The sequence below is a fragment of the Lepus europaeus genome, chromosome 18, assembly GCF_033115175.1.
Source record: "Lepus europaeus isolate LE1 chromosome 18, mLepTim1.pri, whole genome shotgun sequence".
NCBI classification, from domain to species: Eukaryota; Metazoa; Chordata; class Mammalia; order Lagomorpha; family Leporidae; genus Lepus; species Lepus europaeus.
In genome coordinates, this window is record NC_084844.1 from 44,780,676 (window position 1) to 44,798,575 (window position 17,900).

General features: G+C 40.0%; 1 protein-coding gene across 5 annotated transcripts in view; it reads right to left on the minus strand.

Annotated features, from left to right (window-relative positions):
- SSH2 (slingshot protein phosphatase 2) overlaps positions 1-17,900 on the minus strand; it is a 279,343-nt gene that overhangs the window by 144,048 nt on the left and 117,395 nt on the right. For 4 of the 5 annotated variants that reach the window (XM_062175545.1, XM_062175541.1, XM_062175540.1 and 1 more), the window contains one exon: positions 14,101-14,144. In XM_062175545.1, the coding sequence (XP_062031529.1) occupies positions 14,101-14,144 (44 nt within the window). Of the gene's footprint in view, positions 1-14,100; positions 14,145-16,456; positions 16,493-17,900 lie in introns of those variants that run through there. The other variant, XM_062175544.1, reaches the window with a different exon arrangement.

Consider the following 17,900-nt stretch of genomic DNA (forward strand, 5'->3'; position numbering starts at 1 on the left):
CTCTCTCTGTAACTCTGCCTTTCAAATAAATAAAAAATAATTTTTTTTTAAAAAAAGAAAATACTTCTAAAAGTTTTAAAAAGATGTTTATAACTCCCCCATCCCCCGCACCAAACCTTCTAAATAATCTCAGTAAAATGCTTGACTACAAGTTGACTATAATAAGTTTCACTGTGATATAACATTTATGTGACACTACTTTGTCTACTACTTGAGGTATTTTCTTATTTGTATATTATGCTTCAAAACAAATATATTTTTTAAAAATTTATTTGACAGGTATAGTTATAGACAGTGAGAGAGAAAGAAAGAGACAGAGACAAAGGTCCTCCCTCCATTGGTTCACTCCCCAAATGGCCGCCATGGCCAGCGCTGCCCCAATCCAAAGGCAGGAGCCAGGTGCCTCCTCCCGGTCTCCCATGTGGGCACAGGGGCCCAAGTACCCGGGCCATCCTCCACTGCCCTCCAGGGCCACAGCAGAGAGCTGGATTGGAAGAGGAGCAACCAGGACCAGAACCTGGTGCCCATATGGGATGCAGGCGCCACAGGTGGAGGATTAACCAAGTGAGCCATGGTGCTGATCCCTGAAATAAATATTTTTAAAAAGATTTTTTATTTGAAAAGCAGGGCTTTAGAGAGAGAAGAGAGGGTAGAGAGGAAAGAGGGAGGGATAGGGAGAGGGAAAGGGGGAAAGGGAGAGAGGGAGAGGGGGAGAGGGGGAGAGGGGGGAGAGGGGGGAGAGGGGGGAGAGGGGGGAGAGAGAGAGAGGGAGAGGGGGAGAGAGATTGATCTTCCATTCCCTGGTTCATTCCCCAGATGGCTGCAACAGCCAGGGCTGAGCCAGGTGGAAGCCAGAAACTACATGCTAGATTCCCACATGGATAGCAAGGGACCAAAATGTAGCTAGGTTTTCCTCAAAAAGCTTTGTTTTGTTTTGTTTTAATTTGGAGGAGGGGGGCTTTAGTCAGTCTAAATAAAGCATTAACTACAAAAGAACTGCTGCTTACACTATGACATGGGCATGATGACTTATTATCATTCCAGTAGTTAAGAAAAATCATATAACCAAAAAGGAAAGAGAATATTGAATTTCTTTTAAAATATTTATTTATTTATTTATTTGAAAGGCAAAGTTACAGAGAGAAGGAGAAACAGATCTTCCATCTGCTGGTTCATTCTCCAAATGGCCACAAAGGCCAGGGCTGGACCAAGCCAAAGTTAGGAGGCAGAAGCTTCATCTGGGTCTCCCATGTGTGTGCAGGGGTCCAATTACTTGGGCCAATCTTCCACTACTTTTCCAGGTGCATTAGCAGGGGGCTGGGTTGGAAGTGGAGCAGCTGGGACACAAACTGGTGCTCACATGAGATGCCGATACTGCAGGCGGCAGCTTACCCCACTATGTCACAAAACTGGTCCCTCAATTTTTGTTACAGATTTATTTATTTGAAAGGTAGAGTAACACACAGAGAGGCAGACATGGACACACACACACACACACACAGAAGGAGAGAGAGAGAGATCTTCCATCTGCTGGTTCACTCCCCAAATTGCTGCAATGGCTGGGGCTAGGCCACACTGGAGCCAGGAGCCCAGATCTCCCATCTGGGTTGCCTATAAGGGTGGCAGGGGTCCAAGTACTTGGGCCATCTTCTTGTCAGAGTTCACGTGGTGGCTTAACTCACTGTGCACAATGCCATCCCCTAAATTTGAACTGAATTCAATTTTCCACAAACATTCTGAAGGACCCTTGCTTAACTTTAAGGTTATAGTGAGAAAGGGAAAAGTTTGAGATAAAAATACACATGTATACTAAAATCCTTCCTGTGCTTAATGATAGTATAAATACAATTCTAAATTCCTTTATAAAGCTACTAACATAAAACTTGCACTAAAATTAACTGATTCTATATAGTTTCTTGAATTTGTGTTTTGCCAAATAACAGCACGTCTAGACAGTAAAGCCTGCACTATCACTGCAGAATCCAAATCCATCTTAAACCTGTTTACAGTTCCTACTTAGATGTTTGTTAAAGAAGTTATTTTCACTAACTTAAAATAGTTTTTTACTAATATCTTGGTTTTGATCTGTAATGTTTTCTTGTTTGTTTTTCATCTATGAGAAGTTCAGGAGGTAGAAGTGATAGATGTGGGGATTGACTGAATTGTGGGGCATGAGAATCAGGGATGAACATGAAGTTTCTAGTGTAACACTAAGTAGATGGAAATCATTAACAAGAGGAAGAGAAATATACTTTTGAAATTTTTATTTATTTGGAAGGCAGAGAGAGATCTTCCATCTGCTGGTTCACTTCCCTTATGTGTGCAACAGCCAGAGGTGGGCCACACCAAAGCCGGGAGCTCAACCTGAATCTCCCACATGGGAGCTGCAAGGATGCAAATATTTGAGCCATGACCTATGCTTCCCAGAGTGTGCATTAGCAAGAAGCTGGAATTGGAAGTGGAGTGGGGACTCGAACCTAGGCATTCTGATATGGGATATGGCTGTCCCAAGTAACAGCTTTACCACTGCAAAATAAATTTGATAAATACAATAAAAATGATTATAAGATACACAAGACAATAGGCAGTGTGAATTAAGAGTTTAAAAGTTCAAACTGAAATATGGAGTGATTTATAGATTTTAGAGTTCTTGATACAAGGACATGAAAAAAGGAGTGGATGAGGTAACTCAGGGACAATGTACAGAGACAGGATTGGAAAGATAAGCAACCTTGAAATTATATGCAAATACTTTCCTGAGGAAAAGGCCTAGAGCTTTAACCAGCTTTTCAAATGGTTCCTCCAAAAGTTGAAAATTACAAGCAAAAGAAAGACAAGGATGGTTCCCTGAGGAAAAGCAACCTTTAATGGAACTAGTGGGATGAACTGCTGGCAGAACCAATTGAGATACTGTGAACAGAGGATATAAGGAAAACCAGCAAAGAATGATGATAAGAAAGCCAAAGGAGGTTCAAATTACAGGGAAGGATGGTCATGAGTGTCATTTAAGATGGGGACCACTAAGTAGTCACTGGGGATCAGCAGACTGAGATGTGTAGGGGCAAAAGATTTCATGGTTTAAAGAGTGAATGGGAATTTTAAAAGGAGGCAGTAGGGGCCGGTGCTGTGGCACAGTGGATTAAAGCCCCGGTTTGCAGTGCCAGCATCCCATATGGGCAATGGTTCGAGTCCTGGTTGTTCCACTTCTGATCCAGCTTTCTGCTGTGGCCTGGGAAAGCAGTACAAAATGGCCTAAGTCCTTGTGCCCCTGCACCCATGTGGGAGACCTGGAAGAAGCTCCAGGCTCCTGGCTTTGGATCGGCACAGCTCTGGCTGCTGCAGCCATTTGGGGAGTGAACCAGCGGATTTAAGATTCTCTCTCTCTCTCTCTCTTCCTTTCAAATAAGTAAAATAAATATTTTTACTAGAAATAAATTAATATTATCGTTAACATATTAAAAAAACACAAAAGCCACAATTCAGTAAGGATCCTTCCAATATTCTTCATACAGACTTAACTGCTGTCATATCATTCATCAGTTACACTTATAATCAATAATCTTCCAATCACTGAGTTTAAAATAAATCTTTTAAAACACCTTATCTGGCTAGGGATGCAGCAGCAACAGAGACAGAAATGTGTATATGCTCCAGATAATCCTTGTAGAAAACTCAAAAGTTTTGTTTCCTTAAAATTAAGAATTATTCAGTGTTCCGTAGTAATCACAGTTCAACTTACCTAAGACAATCATTTAACTAAAAGTGATTTCACTAATTACATACCCCAGTTTTTAAGAAGAGGTACACTTTAAACAAAACAGAAAAAAATTAACTGGCCAGGTATATTTTAACCTACCTGAAAAGGCCTTTAATCTTAACAATAATTGCTTTTCAAGAAGAAAAACGAGGCTACAGTAATTCTGAAGTTTTCTGAAATATGTATTGTGAAGTTTATGATTCATTATGGACATAAAATTATGATCTTTTTTTTAGAACAGGGTTGGGGAATGTCTGGCCTACAGGTCATCTAGGTCCATGAAATCATTTGGTCTGGCCTTGTCAAGGCAACTGTAGGTGGGACTCAAATTCGGTGAATTTGGGGCCAGCGCTGTGGTGCAGCGGGCTAACACTCTGGCCTGAAGTGCCAGCATCCCATATGGGCGCCGGTTCTAGTCCTGGTTGCTCCACTTCTGATCCAGCTCTCTGCTGTGGCCTGGGAAAGCAGAAGATGGCCCAAGTCCAAGACCCGGAAGAAGCTCTTGGCTCCTGGCTTCGGATTGGCACAGTACTGGCCGTTGCGGCCAACTGGGGAGTAGGGGCCAGATGGAAGACCTCTCTCTCTTTCTCCTCTCTCTGTGTAACTCTGACTTTTGAATAAATAAATAAATTTTTAAAAATTCAGTGAATCTATATCAGGCTAATTTTTAAGTTTATAATTTTGTGTGGTCTGCAAATGAAGTTATTAAATATCCAAATGGCCTTTGGCAGAAAAAAGGTTCCCTAACCCCATAGAATTCAGTTTATAATTACAAGAAGGAATAATAATAATAGCTATTCATTACTGAATGCCTATTATTGTGACAAGCACTTTACATCTATATGTCAAATCCTCATGAAAAACAGTAAAAGATTCTTGGTCTTATACAGTTGAGGAAATGGACTCAAAGAGGCTAAATATCTTTTCCCATAGCCTGAAAATAGATGAAAAGTATGATTCTTTATTCATTCCTTTTACACAAAGTTACTGAGTGTTATCTATGTGCCAGAATTCAAGGACATAATTATGAACAGGACAGAGAATGCCCCTGCTCTCACACAGTTTTCAGCGGAAAGAACAAATGTGTTAACAGGACTGTTGGAAGTGCTGTGAAAAAGCGGAGTTCTGTTATCACAGGTGAGACTTTTCCACTGAAGAGTAAGATTTGTTATGAGCACAAGTGGCTCATAACAAGTTGTATATTTAACAGTTTCTGAATTCCCTGATCTTCTGTTTGGCATTTCATCAGAACAGTTGTTTCAGGGCTGGGTTAGGTAATCGATCATAGGTCTTTCCTTCTCTGTCCAGATGGCTGCTTAGTTTGGGGAAATTCCCCGTGACTGACAAACAGTCTGCCAGTCATGTTATTAATGAATGCCTCTGCCGGAGGATGATGGAATAGTAGTGAGTCGGAGAAGCAATAAATATTCACTGAGTCACTGAATCGACATAATCGGTGTCTTTACACAAGGCTTTCCATGGGTATCCAATGGTTATGACTTCAGGAAATCACTCAGGTTGGAGCAGATTTGACCTGCTGTCCCAGAAAGAGAGCTTCATTTCTAACTCAATATGAGATATGTACTAAGTACAGTGCTGTACTTTATTAGTATCTGAAGTCTGACAATTTTTTTTTCTTTTTCCTCAGTAAATGATCCTTACACTATATGATGTAAGGGATTTCAGTCATAGCACGACGTTACAGAAATCAGGTGTGAGTGTGAAATTAGAATGGAAAATAATTTAGGCAAGTAAGAGTTAAAGTACCATCACTTTACATCTTTGCCTTGCTATTTGGAGCTTAATATTTGTTAAGCTTTCCTGAAACTGTTTTACACTACAACAATCCTATAGTTATATGGGTAGATATTATCCTCATTTTACCTGATGAAAATATGGCAAACATTTTTATATCTTTTCTGAAGATGAATATTCTACAAATAATACTAACATTCAATGTCCTAGTCTTATTAAATATTCTTTAATTTCACTTTGTAAAATTTCTCTATCAGATGGTTACTATTTTTTAAAAAGTATTTACCTGTTTATTTATTTGAAAGGCAGAGCCACAGACAGGGAGAGGCAGAGGCAGAGGCACAGAGACAGAAATCTCTACCTGCTGATTCACTGTATTGTGGCTAAAATTAAAAATTCATTGTTGCTATTATCAGCCACTGAATTATTAGATATTGCAACTTATAGCATCTATCTAGTTCTTACATAGGGAAATACCTCCTTGATTTCAGTGGTTGACACATATACTTACTGATTATTGAGAATTATTTATTTTCCTGGAGGAAAAGTCATAAATTTTTAACAACTAGACCTATTTAAGGATTCATACTTTACCTTCAAAGTACTCAAGGATGCCCTAATAAAAAGTATAGTACACTGAAATAATGACAAAGCACAACTCCCTGGCACATACCGTCATTCTACAAAGAGTAAAGATGGAAAGATAATCTTTTTTTAAAAAGATTTATTTATTTTGGGGTGCCGGATTCTATCCCGGTTGCCCCTCTTCCAGGCCAGCTCTCTGCTATGGCCCGGGAAAGCAGTGGAGGATGGCCCAAATCCTTGGGCCCTGCACCCGCATGGGAGACCAGGAGAAGCACCTGGCTCCTGGCTTCGGATCAGCACGAAGTGCTGGCCACAGCGGCCATTGGAGGGTGAACCAACGGCAAAAAGGAAGACCTTTCTCTCTGTCTCTCTCTCACTATCCACTCTGCCTGTCAAAACAAAACAAAACAAAACAAAACAAAACAAAAGATTTATTTATTTATTTGAAAGGCAGAGTGACAGAGAGGAAGAGAGGCAGAGAGAGAGAGAGAGAGAGAGAGAGAGAGATCTTCCATCCGCTGATTCACTGCCCAGGTGGCTGCAACAGCTGGAGCTGTACCAATCTGAAGCCAGGAGCCAGGAGCGGCTTCCTGGTCTCCCACATGGGTGCAGGGGCCCAAGGACTTGGGCCATCCTCCACTGCTTTCCCAGGCCACGCAGAGAGCTGGATCGGAAGTGGAGCAGCTGGGACCCAAACTGGTACCCACATGGGATACTGGCACTTCAGGTGGTGGCTTTACCCACTACACCACAACACTGGCCCTGAGAGATAATCTTCTTCACCAATCCTTGTCGATAGAACATTTTATTATAAATAGTTCCTTCTAAAACCAGCTATAGGTCGATCTGAAAGTTCTTTAAGATGGAGGCCTATGTTGCCACATCTCGCTCTGCCTTGCAGTCTGTTCAGCTTGCCAGCAGTGAGGTAATAACAATATTCTCTCAAATGTTCTTCAAGAGTTCTTGACTGTCAGCTCTTTCCCTTTTCCTGAAGGGATTTTTTTCCTTTTCTGGTATGATTTTACTGTGGCTCTTCTCATTTTCCCACCAGAAAAAAGTAAATACTTAAATAAATACTTGGCATTGAATGTGAACTTATTTAATACCTTTCAGGAACACTTGGGTTACGGGATGCATTAATGTTCTTGCATGGTAGAAAGAGGGAAAAGGCCATGATTCCAAAGCTACCCATGTCCCATTTCCTTTCTAACAGAGAAATTTCTACCTCAGACCTTTTCACCCCAAAATATGTAATTTCTGCTAAACACTAGCATTAATTATGGGAGATAAAGTCCAGCTGAAAAGAAAGCATCACACTCTCTTTTGGTCTTTTACATTTTATTAGTCTGAATTTTTACAATATGGGAAAACAACGTTTCCAAACATTTGTTTGGAAACATTGTTTTGGAAATTTTGGCAAGAATTGAGAACTGAGGAGAAATGTTCTCTCTCTCTTTCTTCCTTTTTTTTTTCCTTCCTTCTCTCTCTCTCTCTCTCTCTCTCTCTCTCTCTCTCTCTCCTCTCTCCTCTCTCTCTCTCTCTCTCTCTCTCCCTCTCTCCCTGTCTCTTTTTATACCATGAAGAATAACATTTGGGGAAAAATTATTTTCATAGCTTTAAAATATATATCTAATTTAATTATGGCTACATTAAGTAGATTCGCTTTTCAAACCAGACTTAAGAAACATGCATTTCTGCCAGTTCAAGTCCTGGCTGCTCCACTTCTGATCCAGCTCCCTGTTAATGCGCCTGGGAAAGCAGCACAAGATGGCCCAACTGCCTGGGCCCCTGCACCTACGTGGGAGACCTGGAAGAGGCTCTTGGCTTTGGATTGGTGCAGCTCTGACCATTGTGCCATGTGGGGAGTGAATCAGCAGATGGAAGAACTCTCTCTGTCTCTACCTCTCTTTCTGTAAACTCTGATTTTCAAATACCAAAAAAATCTTTTTTTAAAAAAGAAACATGCCTTTCAGAGCCATCAGATGCAGAACATGTCACATATATATAAAATAAAGATCTGTGACTACATTTTTCAGAAACAAAAGGCACTTCAGTGAAATGAAAATTTTCAATTCCATCAAACAGCAAGGAGAAGAGCCTTTTAAAATGAGCACTTAACCATTTAACTCAGAGGTGGTACTATGCAGCCGCACAACTGGAGAGAGGGAGAACAGCTCACTACACCCCCTGGTGGCTGTGGACAGGAAAAGTAACTCCCTGGGTAGGAGATAAAGATTCAGGGTGCAGAAAGGCCAATAGCAAAAGATGCAGTTTGCATGGGATCACTTAGAGCCCGTTACATTTTTTTTTTTTCATTTAGCAAATGTTTATTATTAAACACTGAAATCGAGTTGAATGCCCAGGCCCTCACCAACTTCTGTGATAAAGGAAGACTTGTCCTTCTGACCCTCAGGTTTCCTGAGAAGAGATAGCCCATTAGGTTCAGATGGAAGGACCTACTCAGAGTGGCTGCACACAGGAGAGAACGAGGAGACACACTGAATCAGTACCACACAGTAGTGGTGCAGCTCACAGATTCGTTTATTCATACCACAAGGTAAATGATACTTAGGCAAGCCTAGAGTGACCTTCCACATTGCCACCTACCATAGGGTGATTACAGACAGAAGAACACTCCAAGCAAAGCAGGCTAGTGATGGCCATGAACAGGACTGCAGCCTTGAAAAGCTTCTTTTATCTGAGCTCCTGATTTTAAAGGAAAAGAAGCTCATAAACCCCATTCCTACCCAGATTTTCTAGAAGCCTGGCTATAGTAGGGCTTCATAGGGATCCAGACATTTTTAATAATGCTTTGAAACATCTCAGTACAGAAGACAGCCTAAGCCGCACCAGGGCCCATTTATTTATTTTATTTTATTTTTATTTTCATCTACATGAAAGAAGCCAGGAGCTTCATCTAGGACTCTCACATGGGTATCAGGGGTCCAAGTACTTGGGCCATCTTTCACTGCTTTTACCGGGCCATTAGCAGGGAGTTGGATCAGAAGTGGAACAGCTGATAGTTGAACTAGTGCCCATATGGGATGCCAGCATTGCAGGCGGCAGCTTTACTTGCTATGTCACAGTGCCGGCCCCATCTTTTCTTTTTTGAACAAAGATTCATTTGTTAATTTGAAAGGCAAAGTGAGAGAGAAATGGAGAGAAAGAGAGAGAGAGAGGGAGGGAGGGAGGGAGGGATCTTTTATCTATTTGTTCACTCCCCAAATGCCCACAGCAGCTGCAGCTGAACCAGGCTGAAGCCAAGAGGCAAGAACTCCATTGGGTCTCCCGTGAGAGTGGTAGGAATCCAAGTACTTGGGCCATCATCTGCTGTCTTCCCAGGTGCATTATCAGCAAATGGATTGGAAATGGAGTAGTTGGGATCTGAACTGGCACTCTGATATGGGATGCAGGCATCCCAGGTGGCAGCTAAACCAACAACCCCACAATACCTGCCAGTTCTTTTCTTTTAAGGTTGAATAATATTTCATTGTACGTATGAGAGTATTTCAAAAAGTTCATGGAAAAATGGAATTACAAGATCAGTCTGGGAGGACTCCTGAGACCTCAGTGCCTGGTTTTACCACAATAATAAGGAAAGTCACATTGAGGAAAGCAGGAAGGAAAGAGTTGTCCACATCACCTCTCCCCCATCTCCAAGAGGTCGCCTCCTGCTGGGAGAGGGAGAGGGAACTAAGTCCAGTCTTTGACTTACATCCCTGTGCCAGGCCCACCACAATAAAATTCTGACATGGACATGGCCCTAGGACCTTGACTCCAGGCTAGTACCTTCAGACTAAGTATTTGGACCCCCTCCATAGCCAGACAGCTAGGGGAATGCCTCAACCCCACTTCTCCCAACTTCCAAAGAAAGTAGAGCAAAATTACAGCTGCTGTAGAGTAAGGCAAGAGAAGGAGTTTGTGACTTGGGGCACAGAGCTGGGCTGTCACTGTGAGACCCAGCACATGATAAAGCTCTAAGGCCTCTATTCGGACAAGTGCTTACATATGGATCTCCTAGATTTCTCCCAGCATCAGGTGGAGTCCTGTATTCTAGTGGGATGGAAACTTGTTTCAGTGTGTCATTACCGTCCTCAAGTGGGCCTGATGTGCACACCATAATTGCTTAGGGCCTGGTGTGTGGTAGAATGAGAAGGCTGTGCCAAGATGGCACTGGCAAGTGAGAGGTGCATTCAGTTACTCAGGAAATGGCAGTGGAACCTGCCAGGCAAAGGAGCCTGCCTAGCAACAGGCAGTGATTGGTTATGGCATAAACCGCCCCTTGACCAGATTGGCTGCCTCGGCCATATAAGCTGCTGCACCAACTGAAATAAAGGAGTCTGCGAGCTGCTCCCCTCTAGCCCGCTTTCACTGGACTCCTGCTGTCTGTGTTGTGACTCTGTGCCTCTTGCCCCCACTGCGCTTCTCCTCAGAATGAATCCACAGCAAGTGGGCCTGATGTGCACACCATAACTTCTTAGGGCCTGGTGTCTCTGTAACCCAGGTATGCCTGCTTAGGGAGCTGAAGAGTTATCTCTATCACCCCTCCTCTAATCTTCAGCAGGCAGCAAGGAACCACTGGATTGTACTGGGACTCAGTGTCAGGCAGATAAAACCCAACATTGAGCAGATCCTAATATTCCTTGTCCCTAGGTCAGTGCATTTAGATGGAGCCTCTAGACCTGTTCCATGTCAAGTGGAATTCTGTGGCCTAGTTGATTAATTTTATATCCCAATCAGCATCACTGGTGACTGCAGGAGCAGTCTTGGGCACTGAGTCCACCTGCCAAGACAGACCATAGCAGGGTAGGCTTTAGTCCCACCTGTAGGTGGCACTAGCTTCCATGGGCTCTGGGCTTTGAGTGTGATCTCGTATCGTAGCATTGGTGGCCACAGAACCAGGTACCTGGTCCTACCCTAGGCCCAGGAAAAAGGCTTGTGGGACAGACAACTCCTTTTGAGACACTTTCCGGTTCATTCTGAACAATAGTCTGACTGTGGATTTGGGGGAAATATGAGCCTTAGCCATATATTAGGATTGAAACAGTGACCACACCTTGTTTTTTTAGGATATTTATTTGAAAAGCAGAGTTGGGAGAGAGGGGAAGAGAGAGACTTTCCAACCACTGGTTCACTACCCAAATGGCTGCAATCCAGGTTTCCTATATGGGTGGCAGGGGTTCAAGTACTTGAGCCATCTTCCATACTTTCCCAAGCACATTAGTAGGGAGCTGGATTGGAAGTGGAGCAGCCAGGACCCAAACCACTTCTCATATAGGATGCTGGAATTGCAGACAGAAGCTTAACCCACTGTACCACAATGCTAGCCCCACATTGCTGGTTTTTTGAAAAGGTAAACAAAATCAATAATCCCTTAGGCAGACTAAGAAAAAAAGAAAGACATAACACATAAAAAAGACAAACACATAAAATCAGAGATGAAAGGAGTGTATATCACAGCTGACACCACAGAGATGCAAAAGACTGTTAGGGATTACTATGTTATTATTACTATTATTATTTCTGTTAGGATTACTATGAACAATTATGTGGCAATAAATTTGATTACCTAGAAGAAATGGACAAATTCCTGGACACAAACATCTTACCAAGAGAATCAGGGAAAATATCTAAATAGACCAATAATGAATAGCAAGATTGAATCAGCAATGAAAAGTTCTCCTGTCAAAGAAAATCCCAGGACCAGATGGCTTCACCACTGAATTATAGCAAACATTTAAAGAAGTAACACCAATTTCTCTCAAAATATTCCAAACAATAGAAGACAAGAATTCTTTCCAACAGGCTCTGACACTAAAACCAGAAAAGGACAAAACAAAAAATGAAAGTTACAGGCCAATATACTTGATGAACCAGATACAAAATCCTCAACACAAAATACTAACAAACTGAACCTAACAGCACATTAAAAAAATTACAGACCATGATCAAATGGGGTTCATCCCAGGGATGCAAGGATGGGTCAACATCCACAAATCAGTAAATATGATATACCACATCAACAGAATGAAGGGCAAAAATCATATAATTATTGCAAGGGATTCAGAAAAGGCATTTAATAAAAGCCAACATGATTCAAGATGAAAACTCTACAAAAATTAGACTTAGAAATAGCCTGGCAAACACACAAATCAAAATAGACCAGCAAAACAAAACAAAACCCCCAGCAAATAATTAAGTTTTACAATTAGTTCTAGGGGTCAGTGCTGTGGCATAGCCTGTGGTGCCGGCATTCAGTGCTGGTATGGGCACTGGTTCGAGTCCCAGCTGCTCCACTTCCAATCCAGTTCCCCGGTAATGCACCTGGGGAAGCAGCAGAAGATGGTCCAAGTACTTGGGCCCCTGCACCCATGTAGGAGACCCAAAAGAAGCTCCTGGCTCAGGCCTGGCCCAACTCTAGCCATTGTGGCCATTCTCCCCTCCCCACCCCACCGAGTAACTCTGTAATTTAGTGCTGCGAATAAGACAAGATATTGTCATTGCCTCATCATTATGTAACTTTTTGGAACACTCATTCCAGTGGATGCCAAGTCAATATGTAAAGCTTGGGATAACCCAGAGATCTTCAAATGTGACCCACTAGAAAATTTAAGAATCCTTTGGAAACCATTCTTTATTCTTTTTTTTTAAAAGATTTTTGTTTATTATTTGAAAGACAGAGTTACAGACAGTGAGAGGGAAAGACAGAAAGGTCTTCCTTCCATTGGTTCAATCCCCAAATGGCTGCAACGGCTGGAGCTGCGCTGATCTGAAGCCAGGAGCCAGGAGCTTCTTCCTGGTCTCCCATGCAGGTGCAGAGGCCCAAGTCCATTTTCTACTGCTATCCCAGGCCACAGCAGAGAGCTGGATTAGAAGAGGAGCAGCCGGACTAGAACCGGCATCCATATGGGATGCTGGTGCTGCAGGCAGAGGATTAACCCACTGTGCCATGGTGCTGGCTCCCTTTCTTTATTCCAGTGGAAATAGGGTTATAATGCCTCTGGTAAGCACTCTACTAAATTTTCTTCTGACTTTCTACCTTTTAGCACTATGTAAAATAACGACACTTCACTGCCAGATCTTCCCAAAGAAACAATTAAGCTTTCAGTCAAAATTTATGTGATAATCAAGACAAGGAAAAAATTGCCAATAACCTCAGTTCCTGATGAAAAATAACTACTTTTATATTAAGTTGTAGTTTATAAGGAAGAGGTATATATCAACACACACCTGATAATAAATCATTAAGCAAGCATTCCCTTTAGCCAGCTTCTTCACAAGGAGCATGCTTATTGTAACACTTCTTGGTATCATCCAGAATGGCTCACGTGATTGAGTTCAGTGGATACAAGTTTGGTAACATTTAAGTGGCAATCTAAAACTTACCTTACCAAGACTATTTTTTTTGTGGGAGATAGCTACATTTGAAAATCCTTTAAATGAGATATTGGAAATGTTATTTTATACCTCCTAGATTTCTCTCATAACTCTTTTCTTTTAACAACAATGGGTATAATAACATTCCTACTATTTTTTTCCTACTATTCCATGGAGGTGGGGAATTTCACTGTATTTTAAAGGATTGGGTAGTTATCGTTTACATAAATACAAAGAGAAATATTTGTCAATCTGTAAGAATTGCCATAATCTACCAAAACAAATGACAAACTTAAGCACAAAATTGAAGACTAAAATGTTCTTTAGTTGATATTTTCCTAAATGGTAAGGAAAAATTGTCTCTTTATTACCCAGGATAGTTCCTTAGAGACAGGTGAAAACTGAGCTGAATGACCCTTTCCTTTAATCTACCATTATTACAGTGTACCATCTACTATCTCTCTGAGTCAGTAACTGGATTCTTAAAGCAATCTCAATTTTGAGAGTCTAACAAGCATCTTGGAAGACCAGAATAAGTGGATTTAAACAAGACTGAAAAATATTTAGAGGAAAAACTATAAAAATATTGTAAGAGATAATGGACAAACACACAATGAACAACATACCTCCTGGGCTGTGACCGGCATTCTTCTTCCCCACTGTCTGCCTCCTATATAAATAGAAAATGGAAAAAAAAATTAAAATCTCTCATATTATCATATCATCAATGCAATTTTATTAACCTTTAAATGTGGGAATGTCTCATTTCTGTTGTACACTTGACTAAATTCAATTTATAAAAAGTGACTTCAATCAATGCAGACAGTTGATACCAAGCCAACTTATACTTGGAGGAAACATGTTTTTTTGTTCCCTTAAAAACTTATTATATGTGGTTTCTAACATGAGTTTTGAAGGATGCACGTATGTTGCTGAGTTTTTACCTTTTAGCACTATGTAAAATGATGACATAGGGAAAAAAAAAGTAAATTTTAAGTACAAGTTTGAGCAAATAGGTAGTTGAGCAAATAGGTAGGGCAGCCCCAGATAGATAAGTTCTAATGATAGGATTATTTAATCTTTTTATTATTGACACATACTTATATGTAAGTTACGGGGTAAAGTATGATAATTAGATACATGTATATAATGTATAATGATAAAATCAGAGTAATCAATTTTTATCTCTTCAAACATTAATCATTTCTATATGCTAGAAAATTTAGGACTCTTTTCTAGTTATTTTGAAATACAGATTGTTTTAGACTACAGTTACCCTGCTAAGTTACAGAACACTAGAACTAATTCCTCTTATTTACTGGTATCCTTTATCTAACCTTATTCCTTCTCCTACCCCCTATGCTACCCTTCTCAGTCTTTACTGATCACTGGCCCACTCTCCTCTTCTGTAACATCAATTTTTTAGTTTATACAAATGAATGAGAACACATGGTACCTGTCTTTCCCTGGAGGAAATTTAACAACAGAAATTTAACACAAACAAACTTTGTCAATAAAATGCTACTTGTTAGAATTATGTCTGAAAACCAATTAAACATATTATGCTATTTCAAATTCAGAATGAGTGGGCATTCTATCACCACCAAATCTCATAAATATGACCTATTAATGATTCTTATCTTCAAAGAACAACCTAAATAATGTGCATCACTTCACAGAATGTTCATGCTTAAACCACCATCAACATGATGGTTACCACTTATTAAGCACACAGTGTGCCATGCATATATTTATTATAAACTCAAAAGGCTGGCAGTACCATATTGATCACTAATTCTAATACACCCACAACATAGAATAAATCAATGTGATTATCAATGTTTATTTTTACAGGCATATTAAATAATAGTTTTACAACTTACAACTTCAATTCAGTGGCTATTTGACATATTAAGAAACCAAAATTCACAAAAAGGAAATTAAGTTATCTAAGGAAACTCATATGGTGAAGATATAACTAAAACAAACAAAATACTGCTTCTCTAAAATTTGTTTTGAAATCAGATATTGTGATGCTTCCAATTTTCTTTTGTTGTATAGGACTGCTTTAGGTATTTGGGGTTTCTTGTGCTTTCATATGAATTTTAGCATCATTTTTTCTAGATCTACAAAGAATGTATTTTGATTGGGATCACACTGAATCTGCAAATTGTGTTTAGTAGCATGGACATTTTGATGGTGTGGATTCTTCCAAGCCATGAATGTGGACGATTTTCCCATTTTTTAATGTCTTCTTCTATTTCTTTCTCTAGTATTTTGTAATGTTCAACTACAGGGCAGTTATAATCAAAACACAAAAACAGATGGGTAGATAAATGGAACAGAACAGAAACTCCAGAAATCAATCCATGCACCTACAACCAGCTTATCTTTACAAAGGAGCTAAAATCAATCCCTGGAGCAAGGACAGTCCCTTCAACAAATGGTGCTGGGATTACTGGACCTCCACACGCAGAAGTATGAAACTAGACTGCTACCTTACACCATACACAAAAATCTACTCACAATGGATCAAGGACCTAAATCTATGACCTGTTACCATCAAATTAACAGAGAACATTGGGGAAACCCTACAAGACATTGGCATAGGCAAAAACTTCTTGGAAAAGACCCAGAAGCACAGGCAATCAAAGCCAAAATTGACAAATGGGATTACATCAAGCTGAGGAGCTTCTGCTCTGCAAAAGAAACACTCAGTAAAGTGAAGAGGCAACTGACAGAATGGGAGAAAATATTTGGGAACTACAGAATGGATAAAAGGTTAACATACAGCATCTATAAAGAGATCAAGAAATTCAACAATAGCAAAACAAACAATCCAGTTAAGAAATAGGCAAAGGACTTGAACAGGCAATTTTCAAGAGAGGAAATACAAATGGCTAACAGACACATGAAAAAATGCTCAGGATCACTAGCCATCAGGGAAATGCAAATCATAATCATAATGAGGTTTCACCTCACCCCAGTTAGAATGGCTCTCATACAGAAATCAACAAACAAGAAATGTTGGTGAGGATGTGGGGGAAAAGGCATCCAAATCCACTGCTGGTGGGAAAGTAAACTGGTGCAGCAACTGTGGAAGACAATAGGGAGATACCTCAGAAATCTGAATATACCTACCATATGATCCAGCCATCCCACTCCTGGGAATTTACCCAAACCAAAAGAAATCAGCATCCTGAAAGAGTTATTTGTACCCCCATGGTCACTGCAGCACAATTCACAATAGCTAAGATATGGGACCAACCCAGATGTCTGTCAACTATTGAGTGGATAAAGAGAATGTTTTATATATAAATAAAACACATACATACATACATACACACACACTATGAAATACTACTCAGCTGTTAAAAAAAATGAAATTCTGTCTTTTGTAACAAGATGGACCCAACTGGAAACCCTTACACTTAGTGAAATAAGCCAGTTCCCAAAAGACAGATATCATCATTATGTTTTCCCTGATCAGAGGTAACTAATAGAGTAATGTAATGTATTGTATTGGAGTAAAAAGGACATTTTGAGATTCAATGATTGTTTACAGCCTTTGTCTCTTCCATTGATGAAAAGTGTTTTCTTCCTCATACTATTTGTTGAACTCTTCTACTCATAAAAAAAAAGAAAAACTATATAGTTTACCTCTCTCTGAGCTAGATTAAGAAATAGTATATGCACTTTTGCTCAATATGACAAACACAGAAGTAGAAGAAAAAAATATCTAAAACAGTATGTGCACTATCTGCCAACGAGTCTCCTAACATTTTCTAGTTTATGCAACTGTCTCTATCCAATTCTACATCATTCTATCTCCATTCCTGGGCAGCCACAGCCAGCTCTATGATTCTTACTCCTATATTATTTTCATTATTGATTTCTAACATGTCTATTATTCTCCACAAAGGAAGAAAGACGTAAAGATCCTACTCCCAGACTAAGTACAGGTACAAAGTGTCACAGTGCATTATACTCTGCACCTGCAGGAAAGGTTTCTGGTTCAGAAGTTATGTCCTTCAGGAACTGAAAAGAAAGGTGTTTAAAAGGGAAAGATCTGACAGACTTAGCAGCTAGAACCTGGAAAGTTTACAAGAATGAAAATGAAAAACTCATAAAAACAAATGCAAAAATATTAGATTTTTTCTGCTGAAGGGAACTGTAACAAACAGACATGATTTTCTAGAATGTCATTTAACAGTGCTTGATTACTCTTATCTCTGATTCATAGACCGCAAATTTTGACAGAGCATTCTCACATTATTTTTAATTGAATGAGATACTATATAATGAAGAATATATTTTACATATATGTAAGTTGTTAGGTTTAATAATAAAAAGAGTACCTTGAACACCATTCCACCTATGAGATAGACTAATATCAATACCTTTATATCCACCTGTGTTCTTATTT